The 18,723-nt window shown below is 41.5% G+C and overlaps 1 protein-coding gene across 4 annotated transcripts in view; it reads right to left on the bottom strand.

The window, feature by feature from the left end:
- The window catches only part of LOC124593722 (pre-mRNA 3'-end-processing factor FIP1), a 108,857-nt gene that overhangs the window by 18,228 nt on the left and 71,906 nt on the right, over positions 1–18,723 (bottom strand). For all 4 annotated transcript variants that reach the window (XM_047132037.1, XM_047132036.1, XM_047132035.1 and 1 more), the window contains exons 5-6: positions 17,305–17,609; positions 13,654–13,908 (exon numbers count right to left, since the gene is read on the bottom strand). In XM_047132037.1, coding sequence (XP_046987993.1) covers positions 13,654–13,908; positions 17,305–17,609 — 560 coding nt within the window. The remainder of the gene's footprint in view (positions 1–13,653; positions 13,909–17,304; positions 17,610–18,723) is intronic.

The raw sequence follows: 18,723 nt of genomic DNA on the forward strand, positions 1-18,723 counted from the left end.
ACCAGCACCTTTCTCTAGACCCTCCCAGAGGAGGGCAGGGCTATGGTTTATCGGTGTGATGTAAAGCTGTCCTTCCCAGCACTCATGAGGTTTTTTTGGTGTTAATTTTTTGGGCACATGTCCTCCCACTGTACAGTGGGCCCTCTATGTGATGAAAGTGGACAGCTACTCCATGAGTAGAGCCCCTTTGTTCTGCCGCCCACCTGCATTAATTATCAAGACCATCACCCTGCACCCTCACTGGATTACCCAGTTTATAAGAACAGAAAGAAGATACAGGATTATAAATCCATTGATCGCTCATCCTACGCTGGGACTTACTGGAAGTATGACAGTCCTACCCTGTGCCTGTGACTTCTAACCTTGGCACTATTACGTATCTTTCCCCTTCTCCTTCCGTCTTATCTCAACCCTCTCCTCTCCCCCTTCCTGCAGTTCCGACACCTTCCTCTCCAGGTGCCACTCTCCGTACCCATCCAGAGAAGTGTCCCCTTTCTTAATTGCCGCCTTCCACAGATGGAGCCCCACCCTGAGCCCTTTCTGCCACAAAAAGTCGGCCACAGGACCCACAGTATGTGCACCTCAAGGTTCCCTATGCTCTCTCTGTCTTTCACTGGGCTCTGTCCCCTCAATCTATGAAAGAGGATGAAAAAAAGAAGAAGAAGGAAGAAGAAGAAGAAGAAGAAGAAGAAGAAGAAACATAAGCCCCACAACAAGCCCCCCTGCCCCCTCACGGCCTAAGTCTGACCTCTTTATTTATGGGTATCACCCTGTCCTTGTTGGTGATGGATGGTGACCCAGCAGCATGACTGGCTTCCGCCTACTCATTTCCCATTTGGATCCCCATTTCGTGCTTATTCAGTGGAATTGTAATGGATGCTACTATTGCCTTCCGAAGTTGCAGTTATTTCCTTTTACCCCGCAGATTGTATTGTTATCCAAGAATGTCTTTTTACTTGTACTCACTCACCGGGCCTTAGTGGTTCCTCGCTTTGTCAGAACCAGGTTGGCTCTTTGAGGGCTTCCAGTGGTGTTTGCACATTGGTGCTTGTCGACATTATTTGTACATGGATCCCCCTTCATACCACATTGGAAACAATTGCTGTCCAGGTGGACTTGTACTCTGCAGTCACGGTTTGCAGTCTCCATCTTCCTCCCAACAGGCCACCTGCCCTAACTGCCCTTCTTCAGCAGCTTCCCCCTCCCTCCCTTTCACCTACTTGGTGATTTGAATAACTTTCACCCCTTGTGGGGCAGTGCTTTATAGTATAATCAGGGTTTCCTCATGGACAATTATCTTGTGGACCTCGACCCTTGCGTACACTAGTTGTGCATGATGACCTCTGCAATAGCGACCACTTTCCATTGATTCTCTCATCCCCATCCCACCATCCAATGGTCAGGTTATCCTGCTGGGCTTTCCATCACATTGGTTGGCCTCTATATATCTATCAGAACATGTCAAGTTGTGCTGATGAAGTTTCCCGTGACCCGTCCGACACAATTGTTTGCGCCACCGGCATTGCTGCCCCCTTCTCGATGGGTCCCTTTTGCCCCCAGGCAGTCCTAAAGTAGACCCAGCTATTCACATCACCATCCATTATCACCACTGAGCCTTGCAATACCTTACGTGGCATGCATCCTCTGCCATTCTTATTACCTTTAAACACCTTCACGCCAAAGCTCATTACTTAAACAAACCGAGCAAGTGGGTATGTTGGGAATGCTTTGTCTCCTCCTTAGGTTGTTCTTTCCTATCATCACAGGTGTGTGCTATACTCTGCATCCTCCTATATTAACCAATGTTCATTTGCCATCACGGGCCCTGCCCTCCTGGGTGGCCTTTGTATGGGTCCATCAGTTCTTGCAGAACACCTTGCAATGGCAGCAGATTCCTATCCACGAGCCTTCCTCCTCCATAAACTGTGGGCTCATGCTTCCCACATACAGGGTGATTATAATTAAAGTTAAACTTTCAAACCGCTGTAGAAATAACACCACTGGTCAGAATGACATGAAAGTGCAACGGAATATGATCGGAGAAGGGAGAAAATGTATGGGAGAAGAAAAATAAATAGTTACAAAATGTAGCAATAGATAGCTCTGTAAGCATCATAATTTTTTAGTGGTTGACGAGAAATGACAAATGAATCATACAACAATGCCTAAAGCGTACATTTGAACAAGCTGTACTACTCATTGTGCATAGGTGTACAGGTGTGATACTGTTAGTTACGTAAGCAAGGCCATATCGCATCTGATGGGATAAATCGGTTTTTAGTTACCCTGAGGTCAAAAGTTGCATAAAAAGCATCAATCAAAATCAGATCAGATTACTAATTTCCATGTGACTGGTGCAAAATGTTCAGTATGCTGTACACCGTTTTCTGCAACTAGTTGAAATTTAGAAACAGCGTGTTCCAGAAGTGACCAAAGTGTTTCCGGGATCACGTTCAGAATGTGTTGCACAATGCGTACCTTCAGTGCAGCTAAGTTTCCAATCAGAACACTGGACACAACATCTTTCAGATAGCCCCACAGCCAGAAGTCACACAGATTAAGATCAGGTGATCGGGATGGCCAGGCAGTAGGGAAATGGTGGTTGATGATACTAGCATTTCTGAAATGGCACTTCAGCAGCTGCTTAACTGGATTTGCAATGTGCTGAAGTGCTCCATCTGGCATAAAAATGATCCCATCCACGTTGTTGGAGAACTGGAATGACGTGGTTGGGCTAAAGACACTCACAGCACTTACCAGTGACGGTACAGGTAATGGGACCAGAAGCAGCTTTCTCTTCGAAAAAATATGGCCCTATGATAAACGATGTCGTAAACCTGCACCACACATTGACCTTTTCAGGATGAAGTGGTACTCGTTGATTTGTGTGTGGATTTTCTGTTGCCCATATTCGACAATTCTGTGTATTGACATATCCTGTCAGATGGAAGTCGGCTTCGTCTGTCCATAAAATCTTCCACGGCCAATCATTGTCCACTTCCATGTGAGCAAGAAATTCTAAAGCAAAGGTCTCTCTTGCTGGCAGGTCAACAGGAAGCAACTCGTGCAAATGGGTTATTTTGAATGGATAGCAAAGAAGGATGTTTCGTATGATTTTACGCACCGTGCTCACGGGTATGTCCAATGTTCGGGCAATTCTTCGTGCGCTACACGTTTGCGCACCACCACTCATCTCCTCCTGCATTGCTGTGGCCAATGCTTCCACTGATGTCGAATAAATTCATTTCCTCCCTCTGCCAGGTTGCACACCAAAAGAACCAGTCTTTTTGAATTTCTGAATCATTTTCTCCAGACCCACGGCAGTTATCGGATGAAGGCTTTTTCTTTTTTTTTTTCCTCTCTTTTTTTCAAACTCTTTAGTGTCCGGAATTTCTGCAGAGTGACATGTGCACACTCAATATTCTTGTAATGCAGCTTTACAAGCAGAGCGCGATCCTCCATCATATAAAATATGATTTACTGACTCTTCTGTTGCTTTCTCTCAAATGGGATCTATAGCAACAATAGTATTGTTCGCAAAAGATACCAGTTTTGCTTTATGACTCAACTTTCCCTTCCATACTGCTCCTCTTGGATCCAGTGGAGATATCTGTTTTGCCCTCTGTCAGTAGTCTTGTTGTTGACTCTGCCCCCCCTTTGGTTGGTTGATCCCAGCTCCTGCTTTCCTATGCCATAGCTATGGTTAGTAAATCGTATTTTCCAAAGAATAATTAAGAGGTTCTCTGAAAACGGACTCTCCCTAAATTTTCAAAAAACACACTACATTCGCTTCTGTATAACATATAGAGCCATACCATCAATTGAAGTAGCGCATGATAAGGAGTCAGTAAGTAGGGTAGAATGCTCCAAATTTTTTGGTGTACATATTGATAAAACATAAACTGGAAGAATAATATTATTGATCTCCTCAAATAATTAAGTTCAGCTACTTCTGCTCTCTGTATAATTGCTAATCTTGAAAACAAATATATCAACCTCCTGACATATTTTTCATATTTCCACGCAATAATATCGCACTGAATAATTTTCAGCATCATAAATAGTCCGTCACAATTTGAGACAAATAGTGACATGCGTACGTACAACACTACAGGAAAAAATGACCTTTATAACGCAGTGTTAAAGGTGTTAGTTGCTCAGAAGGAGTTTGATATATAACAACAATTTTTGATCATTTGTCCAATAACATAAAATGTCTGACAGGTAGTGAAGCAAGTTTTAAATCTAATTTAAAACCATTCCTGAAAAGCTTTTTGTCAAATGGCAGACCCAAGAAATGGAAATGGGGCACCGGTCAGGTGCTTGGCATTGAGATTGAGCTCTGGACTGTAATGGACAGTAGTAAGGCAACAGGAATTCACTACCTGCGATTTAAGGGGGCAGAATCAAAAAACCATGAGTCCAGGCAGAATTGCAGTTGATGGCATGCTGGAGCTGTTATTCCACAGAGGTCACCAAGTGGGAACTAGCCCAGATATAGAACTCATCCACATACAGAACAGGAATGACCAATGGTTCAACAGAGTCCACAAGTCCATTAACGCAATGAGGAAAAGAAGGATACATAATACAGAGCCCTGTGGAACACCATACTCTTGGGCCTGTGGGGAGCTGATTGTGGAATGACAGGAACTGGTGAATAAAAATGAAGAGGGAGATCCAAAGACCGCACTCTATCAGTGTAAGATGTGATGGCACCAAGTCCCAAGTCGTCTCATAGGCCTTAGGAAGATTGAAGAAATTTGTGACAAGGTGGCAGTGCTGACAAAAGGTCTATCAAACTGCAGTTTCCAATTGAGGCAGATGATCAATCGGAGGCTGTTCCACCCAAAAGCTACTCTGGTAGGGGCAACAAAAGGTCCTGAGATTCGAAGAGCCAACAAACGACGACCCATTCAAATAACCTGCAGGGGACACTGGTGAGACTGATCGGATGGTAACTACAGAGGATCAACAGATCGTTACTGGGCTTAATGACAGGAAACAACAATACAGTCCTTCCACTGAGAGGGAAAACATGTTGGAGCAAAATAAGGTTAAATATCTGGAGAAGATATTGTTGTTGTGGATGATTGAGGTGTTGAAGCAATTGTTTATGGATGGAATCGAGGCCAAGGGCTGAATAGTGGGAAGAGGGAAGGGGCAGAAGGAGTTCCCATTCAGTCAAAAGTTCACTGTAGGATTCTGCTTGACAAGGGCTAAAACATACAGGGTGATTAAAATTAAAGTTAAACTTTCAAAACGCTGTAGAAATAACACCACTGGTCAGAATGCTGTCAAATTGCAACAGAATATTATCAAACATGAGGAGAAACGTATGGCAGAGGAAAAAAAAAAAATGTGAAAATTGATCAATAGATGGCACTGTATGTGTCAGGATACGTAAATGAAAACACCTGTCCTGCACACAACCCACTGAAGTTCGTATAAACACACTGGGTACATGGCTTTTCCTCCTTTTGTGTCTGTGACATTAATCATGATTGTCTCAATGGAGGATCGCGCTCTGCTTGTAAAGCTGCATTACAAGAATGATGACTGTGCACATGTCACTCTGCAGAAGTTCCGGACGCTAAAGAGTTTGGAAAAAAAAAAAAAAAAAAAAAAAAAAAAAAAAAAAAAAAAAAAAAAAAAAAAAAAGGAAACGCCTTCATCCGACGACTTCGTGGGTCTGGAGGAAATGATTCAGAAATTCAAAAAGACTGGTTCTTTTTGTGTGCAACCTGGCAGAGGGAGGAAATGAATTTATTCGACATTAGTGGAAGCAACAGCCACAGCAATGCAGGAGGAGATGAGTGGTGGTGCGCAAACGTGTAGCGCACAAAGAATTGCCCGAACATTGGACATACCCGTGAGCACGGTGCGTAAAATCATACGAAACATCCTTCTTTGCTATCCATTCAAAATAACCCATTTGCACGAGTTGCTTCCTGTTGACCTGCCAGCAAGAGAGACCTTTGCTTTAGAATTTCTTGCTCACATGGAAGTGGACAATGATTGGCCGTGGAAGATTTTGTGGACAGACGAAGCCGACTTCCATCTGACAGGATATGTCAATACACAGAATTGTCAAATATGGGCAACAGAAAATCCACACACAAATCAACGAGTACCACTTCATCCTGAAAAGGTCACTGTGTGGTGCAGGTTTACGACATCGTTTATCATAGGGCCATATTTTTTCGAAGAGAAAGCTGCTTCTGGTCCCATTACCTGTACCGTCACTGGTAAGTGCTATGGGTGTCTTTAGCCCAACCACGTCATTCCAGCTCTCCAACAGTGTGGATGGGATCATTTTTATGCCAGGTGGCGCACTTCAGCACATTGCAAATCCAGTTTAGCAGCTGCTAAAGCACCATTTCAGAAATGCTAGTATCATCAACCACCATTTCCCTTCAGCCTGGACATCCCGATCACCTGATCTTAATCTGTGTGACTTCTGGCTGTGGGGCTATCTGAAAAATGTTGTGTCCAGTGTTCTGATTGGAAACTTAGCTGCACTGAAGGTACGCATTGTGCAACACATTCTGAATGTGATCCCAGAAACACTTCGGTCACTTCTTGAACATGCTGTTTCTCAATTTCAACTAGTTGCAGAAAACGGTGGACAGCATACTGAACATTTTGCACCAGTCACATGGAAATTAGAAATCTGATCTAATTTTGATTGATGCTTTTTATGCAACTTTTGGCCTCAGGGTAATTAAAAACCAATTTATCCCATCTGATCCGATATCGCCTTGCTTACGTAACTAACAGTATCACACCTGTACACCTATGCACAATGAGTAGTACAGCTTGTTCAAATGTACGCTTTAGGCATTGTTGTATGATTCATTTGTCATTTCTCGTCAACCACTAAAAAATTATGATGCTTACAGAGCTATCTATTGCTACATTTTGTAACTATTTATTTTTCTTCTGCCCTACATTTTCTCCCTTCTCCGATCATATTCCGTTGCAATTTGATGTCATTCTGACCAGTGGTGTTATTTCTACAGCGGTTTGAAAGTTTAACTTTAATTATAATCACCCTGTATGTGGGAAGCATCAGCCCACAGTTTATGGAGGAGGAAGGCACATGGATAGGAATATGCTGCCATTGCAAGGTGTTCTGCAAGAACTGATGGACCCATACAAAGGCCACCCAGTAGGGCAGGGCCCATGATGGCAAATGAACATTGGTTAATATAGGAGGATGCAGAGTGTAGCACACACCTGTGATGATAGGAAAGAAGAACCTAAGGAGGAGACAAAGCATTCCCAACATACCCACTTGCTTGGTTTGTTTAAGTAATGAGCTTTGGTGTGAAGGTGTTTAAAGGTAATAAGAATGGCAGAGGATGCATGCCACTTAAGGTATTGCAAGGCTCAGTGGCGATAATGGATGGTGATGTGAATAGCTGGGTTCTACTTTAGGATTGCCTGGGGACAAAAGGGACCCATCGAGAAGGGGGCAGCAATGCCGGTGGCGCAAACAATTGTGTCAGATGGGTCACGGGAAACTTCATCAGCACAACTTGACATGTTCTGATAGATATATAGAGGCCAACCAATGTGATGGAAAGCCCAGCAGGATAACCCGACCATTGGATGGTGGGATGGGGATGAGAGAATCAATGGAAAGTGGTCGCTATTGCAGAGGTCATCATGCACAACTAGTGTACGCAAGGGTCGAGGTCCACAAGAAAAGTGTCCATGAGGAAAACCTGATTATACTATAAAGCACTGCCCCACAAGGGGTGAAAGGTATTCAAATCACCAAGGAGGTGAAAGGGAAGGAGGGAGAGAGGGGGAAGCTGCTGAAGGAGGGCAGTTAGGGCAGGTGGCCTGTCGGGAGGAAGATAGAGACTGCAAACCGTGACTGCAGCATACAAGTCCACTTGGACAGCAATTGTTTCCAAAGTGGTATGAAGGGGGATCCTTGTACAAATAATGTCGACAAGCACCAATGTGCAAACACCACTGGAAGGCCTCAAAGGGCCAACCTGGTTCTGACATAGCGAGGAACCACTAAGGCCCGGTGACTGAGTACAAGTAAAATGACATTCTTGGATAACAATACAATCTGCGGGGTAAAAGGAAATAACTGCAACTTTGGAAGGCAATAGTAGCATCCATTACAATTCCACTGAATAAGCACGAAATGGGGATCCAAATGGGAAATGAGTAGGCAGAAGGCAGTCATGCTGCTGGGTCACCATCCATCACCAACAAGGACAGGGTGATACCCATAAATAAAGAGGTCAGACTTAGGCCATGAGGGGGCAGGGGGGCTTGTTGTGGGATTTATGTTTCTTCTTCTTCTCCTCATCCTCTTTAATAGATTGAGGGGACAGGCTCCAGTGAAAGACAGAGAGAGCATAGGGAACCTTGAGGTGCACATACTGTGGGTCCTGTGGCCGACTTTTTGTGGCAGAAAGGGCTCAAGGTTGGGCTCCATCTGTGGAAGGTGGCAACAGAGAAAGAGGACACTTCTCTGGATGGGTACGGAGAGTGGCACCTGGAGAGGAAGGTGTCAGAACTGCAGTGGAGTGGGAGAGGAGAGGGTTGAGATAAGAGGGAAGGAGGGGGGCGGGGGGGGGGGGCAAGGTACGTAACAGTGACAAAGTTAGAAGTCACAGACACAGGGTAGGACTGTCATACTTCCAATAAGTCTCAGCGTAGGATTAGCGATCAATGGATTTGTAATCCTGTATCTTCTTTCTGTTCTTATAAACTGGGTAATCCAGTGAGGGTGCAGGGTGATGGTCTTGATAATTAGCACTGGTGGGCGGCAGAACAAAAAGGGCTCTCCTCATGGAGAAGCTGTCCACTTTCATCACATAGAGGGCCCACTGTACAATGGGAGGACATATGCCCAAAACATTAACACCAAAAAAACCTCATGAGTGCTGGGAAGGACAGCTTTACATCACACCGATAAACCATAGCCCTTACCTTCTCTGGGAGGGTCTAGAGAAAGGTGCTGGTATCAATGTGACTGCCCTTATAGCATTTCTGAACAAGCTGAACAAAATTAATGCTCCACCATTCCAGATTGGCCTGTAGCTCCTTATGAGTTTGAAGGATGCCTCCCTGAACCTTATTCAAAGACTGGTGAGGAGTACTGGACAATGGGATGTTGCCAAGATGGTCACAGGCACAAAGGGCTGTAGACTCGATGGTGGAAGTAGTTTTGATCAACAGCAAGCCCGACTGCCCCATACTCAGAGAGTATACTTCACCAAAATTGACTTTGATAGTTTCCACAGAAGACAATGGCTTTGTGGTGGCGAAAGTGACCCTTCAGTCCGGTTGTAGATCAGGCAGTGGGAAAAGGATTTCACCCTAAGCCAGTAAGCCTGGCCCTCCTCCCAAGGGGTAGTCAGGGAAGGGAAGGTCACAGAGTCATAAGAAGCAGCACTGAAATTCCATTGTCAACTAGAAAGATGGCACGAGAAGAATGGCCAGCTTTTTGAAGCTTAATGTGTTTCATACACAAAGCGCACATCCTGATACCACCTACTCCAATCTGCGGTCTCCCCCTGGGCACCACACAACCGCAGCAAGGGCCGTCTGGCATGGTGGCTGCTGCTGCTAGTTCCAATGCTAGAGAGTGACAAGTAACCACTCTTAGACATACACGGGAAGTTAACAGATCAGATATCAGAAGTGTAATCCCTGTGTTGTTAGGGCGATCAACCAAAAGGGTACATAACAACCCCAACACACAGGTTGGCTACTGTGCTGTTTATAAACTGTTAAAGGACAACGGCATCAAGAAAAAGATGGAATACGTGGTAAGGCCACTCACTGAAGATGCTATGTAAGGTGGTGTTCTCCAGTTGGCTCACACTACGGGGACAAAATTTAGAAGGGGAGATCAAACCCCAAAGGGGGGCCAAAGAAAAGGTGAAAAGAAAACAAGAGGAACAAAACCACATGAGATAGCAGAAACCAGAAAGACAGCCAGGCTGATGTATGCAACAACACCATGAGAAGGGAAGGCAGGAGCAGAGGGGAAGGAGTGAGGACAGGGGGGAGGGGTAAAGGAAAGGGAACATAGCCCAGGAAGAAAGCGAGGGCCACAAAAGCTTGGGGCCAGGAGTGCATCACGCACAAACTCACAGAAGAGCCATGAGTCCCCTGGCGGCAAGAATCCGTACATGGGGGAAGAAAATTTGGGAGAAGAAATAGTGCAACATGACTGTGGGTATTTGGTGCTATTGAAAGTGCCACGGATAAGTGTTTACTACGTTTTGTCAAAGAAAACTCAATGGAGGTACTTTTGGACATGATATGAGAAAATATCTTACCTGGGACAATTATGGCGTCTAAATGTTTTGGTTCATACAAGTGCCTAAATGATGGATTCCAAGCACTTCTCCACAAACCACAGCCTCCATATCAAAATCCCAACTACAGGAGCACAGACAAACAGCACTGAAGAAACATGGGCTGCTATTAAAAAAATATTACAAGGACCAAAGCTGTGCAAAGAGTTGTTTGACTTATTTATTTGAATATACATGGAGAAGGCAAAATAAAGCTGAAAAGCATTTATTCATGTATTTTATGAATTGTGTAGCTCATGTGTATAATGGTAACTCGTAAGTGGTACAACTTGCAGATGTACCATTGATAAAACACACAAATAAATCTTTTGATACTCACAAAGGAATTAATGACAGTTAGCTGCTAGTGGGCACTGATATACATCAATGGGGAAAGTTGAAAATTTGTACCAGATCGGGATTCAAACCCAGCTCTCCTGCTCACTAGGAAGACGCTCTGACTACTAAGTCATACAGACACAGTGATCATTGCATCTGCATTGACTACCCTAGCATGCCTCCCACAGACAAAATTTTCCAACTAATTCAAACACTACTGGTGTAATACACCTGTCCATTATCCTCACTACTCACTGCGTTTAGCCCATTCCCGTAAAAGTTTTGTGATGGACATCTGCACTGAAGTGATCACTGACTAGCCCCTCCTTAATTGTATATGTGGTGTCTGCTCTACTGCACATGTCTGAAAGAACAGATGTCATTTTGATCCTGCAGCCATTATGAATCAACACACAGAGGAATTAATGACATTTGGCTTCTTGTGGGCATGTCTGAAAAAACAGACAACACGTATACAATCAAGGCGATGGTGGCCAATGATCCCTTTAGTGCAGGTGCACACCTCACACTAATTCTTACAGGAATTGGTGAAACGTTGTGAGTAATGAGAATAATGGGCATGGGCACTAAGTCAGTAGTATTTGAATTAGTGGATAAATTGGGCCTCACGGGAGGCATGCCAGGGTTGTCTGTGCAGCTGTGATGATCACTAGGTCTGGATGGCTTAGTGGAGAAACATCTGCCTAGTTAGCAGGAGACCTGGGGTTTGAATTTCGGAATGGCACAATCTTTCACTTTCCCCATTGATGTAAATCATGAGCCACTAGCAGGTAAATGTCATTCATTCCCTTGTCTTGATTCATAATAGCCACAGGATCAAAATGGTCTCCGTTCTTTTGGACACCATTTTGGTAACATATACATCTTTTAAAAGCCTACAGTTTGCTAAATACATACTCAAAAAAATTACTGTCATCCAGTTTTCACTTACATTTGTGTTACAGAAGTACCTTTTAACAGCAAACCTCATTTCCTGTACCACATTTCTATTTGCTCTAGTATTTGTTTCGTTGAAAGTTAGTCATGATTTATGGTGAAGTACTTGGATCTTCGTACCTACACAAACTGAAACAATCATGTAGTGGAATTATCCCTTCTAGCTCATTCTTTTTGTTTATTGTATTAGTGTTCCATTGCCTCTATGTGTACAACATGAAATGTCCAAAAGTATCTTTCTAACTTAGCAGAATAGCCAACTCCCACTAACCATTTTCTCTTCAACGATTTACATTCCTATTTCTGCTATTATGTACTCCCTGCCATGCATTTCACGTTCTCTAAAACACATTTTAGTACACACTTTTCTAGGTTCCTTCCAATTCACAGGATATTTATTTCCAAAACTAGTCACATAATGTAATGTCATTGCTGGACTTATACAGTTTTCAAAAATCATGATTTATTGTTAGTTTGTCATATGGAATCCAAATCCCTTTATGATTTGAACATTCTTACTTAAGATGATTTTTCCAACACTTCCTTTCCTCCCATAACTATAGTCTTTGTGGACGGCAGAATCACTGTATAATGCTACTTTTCACAATTTCTCTCTTTCTTGGTAAACACAATGGTCTACTGTTGATGTGACAATATGGGTGCTAATTCATCAGGTAAGTTGTGAAATTTGAGTTGAATGAGTTTTCCCCCTTCCCGTTGCCACTGATGCCGTTATAAGAACAAGTTTCCTGGTGGCTGAACCATTTTCAATTTCTGAAATTATCTGCCACTGCCAACACTCCATGCATATTTAAGATACTTTTCCTTATAAATTAATAAAAGCGAAAGATCATTTGAGAAATGTTGTTTAACGTGATAGAGAAAACTCTTCCAATCATTTTTGTGCATGTTAAATATATATAAGCCGTACTTCACTTGTAAAAAATGGAAGGGGGCTCAACACACAACATTTACCAGGAAATTTTGGAAATTTATGGTAAGTTCCTATGGGACCAACCTGCTGAGGTCATCGGTCCCTAGGCTTACATACTGCTTAATCTAACTTAAACTCACTCACGCTAAGGACAACACAAACACTTCTGCCCGAGAGAGGATTCAAACCTCCAATGCAGGGAGCCGCGCTCACTGCGACAAGACGCCTCAGACCGTGAGGCTACCCTGTGTAGCATTTACCAGGCTCTCACATAATGCAGTGGTTAGGTGGCACAGGCACTTCTAGTGTGGTCAAATTAGTCTGAATGACAAAGAACAAAGTGGGAGACAATCCCTAGGTGAAGAGCCGGCAATAGAAAGACTTTCTGGTGCTCTGGTGTGTATACAAATTGAGGTGATACTGGGAAATGTGAAAAGTCAAGCAAGTCTTGCACGGCACTCTGGAAATGATGAAGTTTGCTGTCCACTTAGTTTCACAACTGCTCACCCCCACTCAAAGAGTCTGCTGAACTGAGGCAGCAGCTGAGTTGGATCAAGCCAGATGACTTATTTAGCTGCCTACCACCACTGATGAGAGCTATGCCCCCAAGTGCTATGACCCCCACGGTGAAAGAGCAAAGAAAGCTGTGAAAAAGTAGATTCATTGCCATTTATAGAGGCAAATACTCAACTATCATGAAGCAAGGTGACTTGACCATTTTTTGGGAATGCCATGGTGTCATGCTGAAAGATTTCGGCTGTAAGGCGCAAACTGTCACATAAGCATACTACAAATATTGCCTAACGAGGTTACAGGAGTCTGCCCCTTTACAATGAACAGCAAAAATGCAGACTCCTTCAATCAAGGTCTCTGCCAAGTCATCTACCAACACGGAAAAAGTGTCACAATGGAGGTTCAATACGTAGAAGAGGATTAACATCACACCAAATTTCATAATTGAAGTTTTATTTTTTCAAGGCTACAATTAAAATTTTATGTTCACCCCTCACATATGGTAAGTCATTATCTTTACTTTACACCTTATCTAGAAAAAATAAAAACAAGAAATAATTAAATGATACTTACAGGATCATTCCACTGAGAGTCCTGAGTTGGTTCGTAAGACTGATAGTAAGGATCTGCCTCTGGCGTGTAGAATTCACTTCCATATGGCTCAATGTGAGGTGGGGGAGGTGGAGGAAATGATGTTGGTACTGGAGGTATTACGCCATGTGGAGGAGGAGGCAGTTCAAAAGCTGGCGGAATTGTAGTTGGTGGTGGTACAGTCATGTCTGGAAATGGTGGTTTCCTACTATATTCCCGTCGATCTGCTGTCATAACCTGCAATGCAAATCAACGTAAAGGAAATTATTCAGTGACAGTATTTCTCACATATTTATCCCAAGAAAAAAAGATAAAAATAACAGCTTTGTCTGATGCAACAAGTGCATGAAAATTCTATACAGAATAAGGTGTGCTGTTTGCAAGAGTAAACTATGAATTTATTTTGATTTCTTCCTTATGGGGGATGATCAACTACCGGATGACACTAATAGCTGTACTGGTCGTATGGAGTTTTAATGTGTTATGAAATATTACCCACCCTTCAGAAGCCAATTACTTTATCTTTGCTTTAGAGGTAGAGAAAGAGTTGTTAAATGGATCTGTTTTCACTTTTTTATGGTAATGTTCACTATCATGCATGATTTTCAATAAAAATTTCACTTCCCCAAGTCCCATTGGCACAATAAAATTATAAACTCCCCAATATCAATTACTAATAATAAAGTGCTCAAGATACACATTCTGACATGAATCTTTTCTCCCATTAAATCCAATAACTTAAGATATTTTCTTGATAAGAACATGAATTCAAGAAAAATGTCCTAAGCGACTACGTTTTCATTTGTTTCTTTGTTGAAAATACACAAACATTACCAAAATCTCAAAATATTAAACAACAATATTCCAGAAAATTATTGTATGATGTTATCACATTTGGATTACTGATGATCAGGTAGTTCAGGTAAAAATCTTCTGTGAACTATATATACCATACCATACCATCAGTTTCAGAAATTTATGTTCATTTAACGAAACTTCATATTTTGAATGCACATGTGCCAATTACCAACAATCATGAAAGCATAATTTCTATACTGGAGGTTCACAACAATCCCTTATAGGATATCAGCTCTCCTGCACAGTAGAAATATATACATAGCAGTTACACACATAAATGAAACCCATCTTCTCTGCTTGAGTTTATTTGTACTAGCTTCCTGTTTCTTCATTATTTTGGCCCTTGTGTCATCCCATCTTTACATATCTGATTTTTATTTTTGGCCTATTTCTTAATGAAGTATCCCCTTTTTCACCATAATATTCAAATACCATCTTCCATTTCTTTTTGATCTAATGGTTATCACTGATTTCTTGTTCATCTACTACATGTGCAATCATAACATTCTTTATTTTGTTATTCCGATCTCTTCAGAAAGTTCATCAAGCATTTCTTCCATAGTTCCCATTAGTTATTCAAATCAGATTCTTGGTATCCCTCAGAGCAGCTTCTTTGTTCTTTGTCTGTATGCCAATAAACCATTCACTCTCTTTTACATCCCAACTTTTTCATAGTGAAGAATGCAACTCTGGTGACCTGGCAAAAGTCAGGTTATTCACGTGCTCTTTACTATGATACTTCCAACTACTATTTTCTCATTATTACTGTTTGGTTACAATGTGATAACGCTTAGTAGTAAAGATTCAAGCATCTACGCACAACAAACGTGAGGAAAACTTGTGTATAAAAACTGCTGATAGAAAAAAATCCTTCCAAATATTGATAATTTTTTATCTTTTCTGAAGATACACTACGAATTGCATAGTGGTGCTCTCATTTGGCAAACATCTAGGACCCCTCCAGTTGTTTGAATATAAAGAGTGCATTGGACACTCTCTTATCATTCACTGAAATAATAGATGTGTTTGGCCAGTGTTGTCTTTTTAGCCAAACAGCCATCTGGGACTTTAGTTTAAACACATTTTAAAGTGGAAATTACTGAATCAACAAATAAAATGCGAGCTATGTTAAAATACATTTACTTGCCATGTATTATCTACCTATTGGATACTTCTGCTTCTTATACGCTAAATTGTGTGGTTCACTGATAACTTACTGGGGCAAGAATCTCTCTACTTCACCTATCTAGTTCTCCATATCTAATATACACAACTACACGTAAATGGTAAGCTGATGTATTCCATATCAACAAAATAGTGCAATAAATTAGCAAAGTTCCACATTCTGGTCTTAGACATGCGAATTGGACCCAATGAGCACCTTGTAATCCTCTGCCAATGGCATCACTGGATGTGGTATGGAGTGGCATGTGGCCAGCACACCACTATCCATGTTTTTGTCTGGTTTCTTGACCTTGGAACTACTATTAATCAGTTGAGTAGCTTCTCAGTTGGCCTCATGAGGCTGAGTGCATCCCATACCATCTCCCACCAATGAAAAAATTCCTGGCAGTACCAGAATCGAATCCCAATCCTCCAAATGTTAGTCAGCCAAGCTTACCACTAAGCTATGACCGAGCGAGGTAGCGCAATGGTTAGCACACTGGACTCACTTTCAGGAGGACGATGGTTCAATTCCGCACCTGGCCATCCCGATTCAGGTTTTCTGTGATGTCCCTAAATCGCTTCAGGCAAATGCCGAGACGGCTCCTTTGAAATGACTTGGCCAACTTCCTTCCCCATCCTTCCATAATCTGATGAGACCAATGACCTCACTGTTTGGTCTCTTCCACCAAATCAACCCAACCCCAAACTAAGCTATGGAAATAGGTTACAAAACAGTACAATCAAGTTAGTCATTTTTGCAATGGGTCCCTACATGCATGCTGTACACTGCTAGTCTTGTGTTGTGGCACATCGAATCCTAGTGGATCTTTAAAATGGTTAGTGAGATAGCAAACTCTGTTGTCAAATTTGTGCTCACAGTCTATATTTCACAAAGTTTCGACCAGATGTTATTTGGCAGTTTTAATTGTTGGCATTCTGGATTTTGTTTCTGCATACAGCACTTCTGTGTTGGACACTCATTATTATCGGGATTTTCCTGTATTCATATTTTACAGTCTTCTGTTCTCCTACATCATGCAATAGGATGTAATATGGAATACTTGACATTTCTTCACTTATGACTACTATCATTGTTATTATCTCAAGAAGAAATGAAACTGACACAATATATGTGTATACTTAGATATGAAGGTGACACTGCAAACATCCTTTACCTTGTTTACTCATTACATTTTGAATCTGATCCACAAATGTGCATTCACCAATGTCATTTTTATTCAGGAACCCTTAGAAAAATGGCACATATGTTCAGTTTTGTTTGTTCTACTTGGTAAATAAAGGTATTTTCAACTTTGTGTGTGTGTGTGTGTGTGTGTGTGTGTGTGTGTGTGTGTGTGTGTGTGTGTGTGCGCGTGTGCAGAGGGGTGTACATATAATTATTTTATTTTGTAGATTTATTCAACAGTAAAACACAAGTAAATTCCCATGGACAGTTCCCTATTATCAACAAAATATCTTTGACTAGCATTGAAAAAAAATGTAATAACAGAACACAAAATGGAAAGTTACTTAATAAAATTACACAGGATGAAATGTCACTTAACAGAATTTTAAAGCATCATACGTGACAGTTCTATCAGGATGTACCTGAATGACATTCTCCTTTGGTGGTGTGCCTTTCTCCAAATTTCTTCGTGAGGCCAACCCACCACCACCTATTACGTCAATAGTACCACCCATTTTTCTTCCTGGAGGTGGGCCTGCTTTCTTTGGTCCCATAAAACCTGAATATTTAGAATTGTCATTGGTGATTGCAACAGGTATGGCTCCACGACCAGCAGTGGTGCTTCCAATCTGTGCTAAGCCCACACCAGACTCGTGTATTCGAATACGTTTCTGACGTTCACAATAAGCACGCCATGTCTCTTCATTGAAGCCATAATTGAAATAATCTGCAACAAAGATTTTATCTTCCATTACGCTGCAACTAAGCTAAGCAAACATTGTGATAGTTTCTGAAGAAGTGCAGAAGTGATCTTTTAGTTTGTGAAAACATTGTCCCACAAAGTAATTATAAAGCCATTGGATTTTCCCTGTGATTTTGTACTAATTCACAAGCACCTTTCATTCACACAGGGTGCAAACGATAATTGTTTACAATGTACGACAGTGGTGTGGAGGAAGTAGAGATGAGCAATTTGGAATAGGAGACTTGTGGTCCATCAAGTCAGGAAACAATCTGAAACTGGCCAAGAAAAACCACCTAAGCTACAGCTCATGCATGTTATGCATAATTTTCAAAATTGTATTGTTCGATTCATGCAAACTATAGTCCAAGAGAAAAAAATTAATATTGCCTTTTGTGTTGAAAATTTAATGTTCTTTAATTTTGTACTGGGATACAGTTCTGCTAGAGACCGTGATTTTCACATTATTCAAGGAAAACATCCTAAAGTGACCTTCAAATGCATCCCAATTTCACAATTAGTCCCCATTGGTCAGCATTTTTAGTGTATTGTTCATGGCCCTCCCTCTTCACACTGTACAAAAATCTGTAGCCAACTGACTTATTTCTCATACTCAACCTTTTTTGGTCTATTATGCCAATGGCTTATTCAACTAAAGTAGTAGTATTAATTCTGGACTCTTTGTAGAGATTCATTAAATATTGCATTCAGGAATTTATTTTAGCTGAATTATACCATATAATTCTCTACAAATTTTCAGAAAACATGCCTTAACATATATTATTTGAAAATAAAAGTTCAAATATAAAAATTTAATTAAAAAATCAAACAAAATACTCACAACTCAACAATTTCAGAAAGTTACAAAATTACTTGGCACAAAAATTATGGTAATGTTTCTTAGTGTTTTATGGGAGATCTTTTTGATTTGAACACTGCCTAGACTCTTTGCAGCTTCAAGTCCAGCAAACATCAAAGATTTTCTGGTTCGATTATTCTGAACCATGAACTGATGATGGCCTCTGTTACTGGATTTCATCATGAAACCATGATTTTAAGCATTGACCACAAGTTCCCAATTGGGTTTAGGTTGGTACTG

The sequence above is a fragment of the Schistocerca americana genome, chromosome 2, assembly GCF_021461395.2.
Source record: "Schistocerca americana isolate TAMUIC-IGC-003095 chromosome 2, iqSchAmer2.1, whole genome shotgun sequence".
NCBI classification, from domain to species: domain Eukaryota; kingdom Metazoa; phylum Arthropoda; class Insecta; order Orthoptera; family Acrididae; genus Schistocerca; species Schistocerca americana.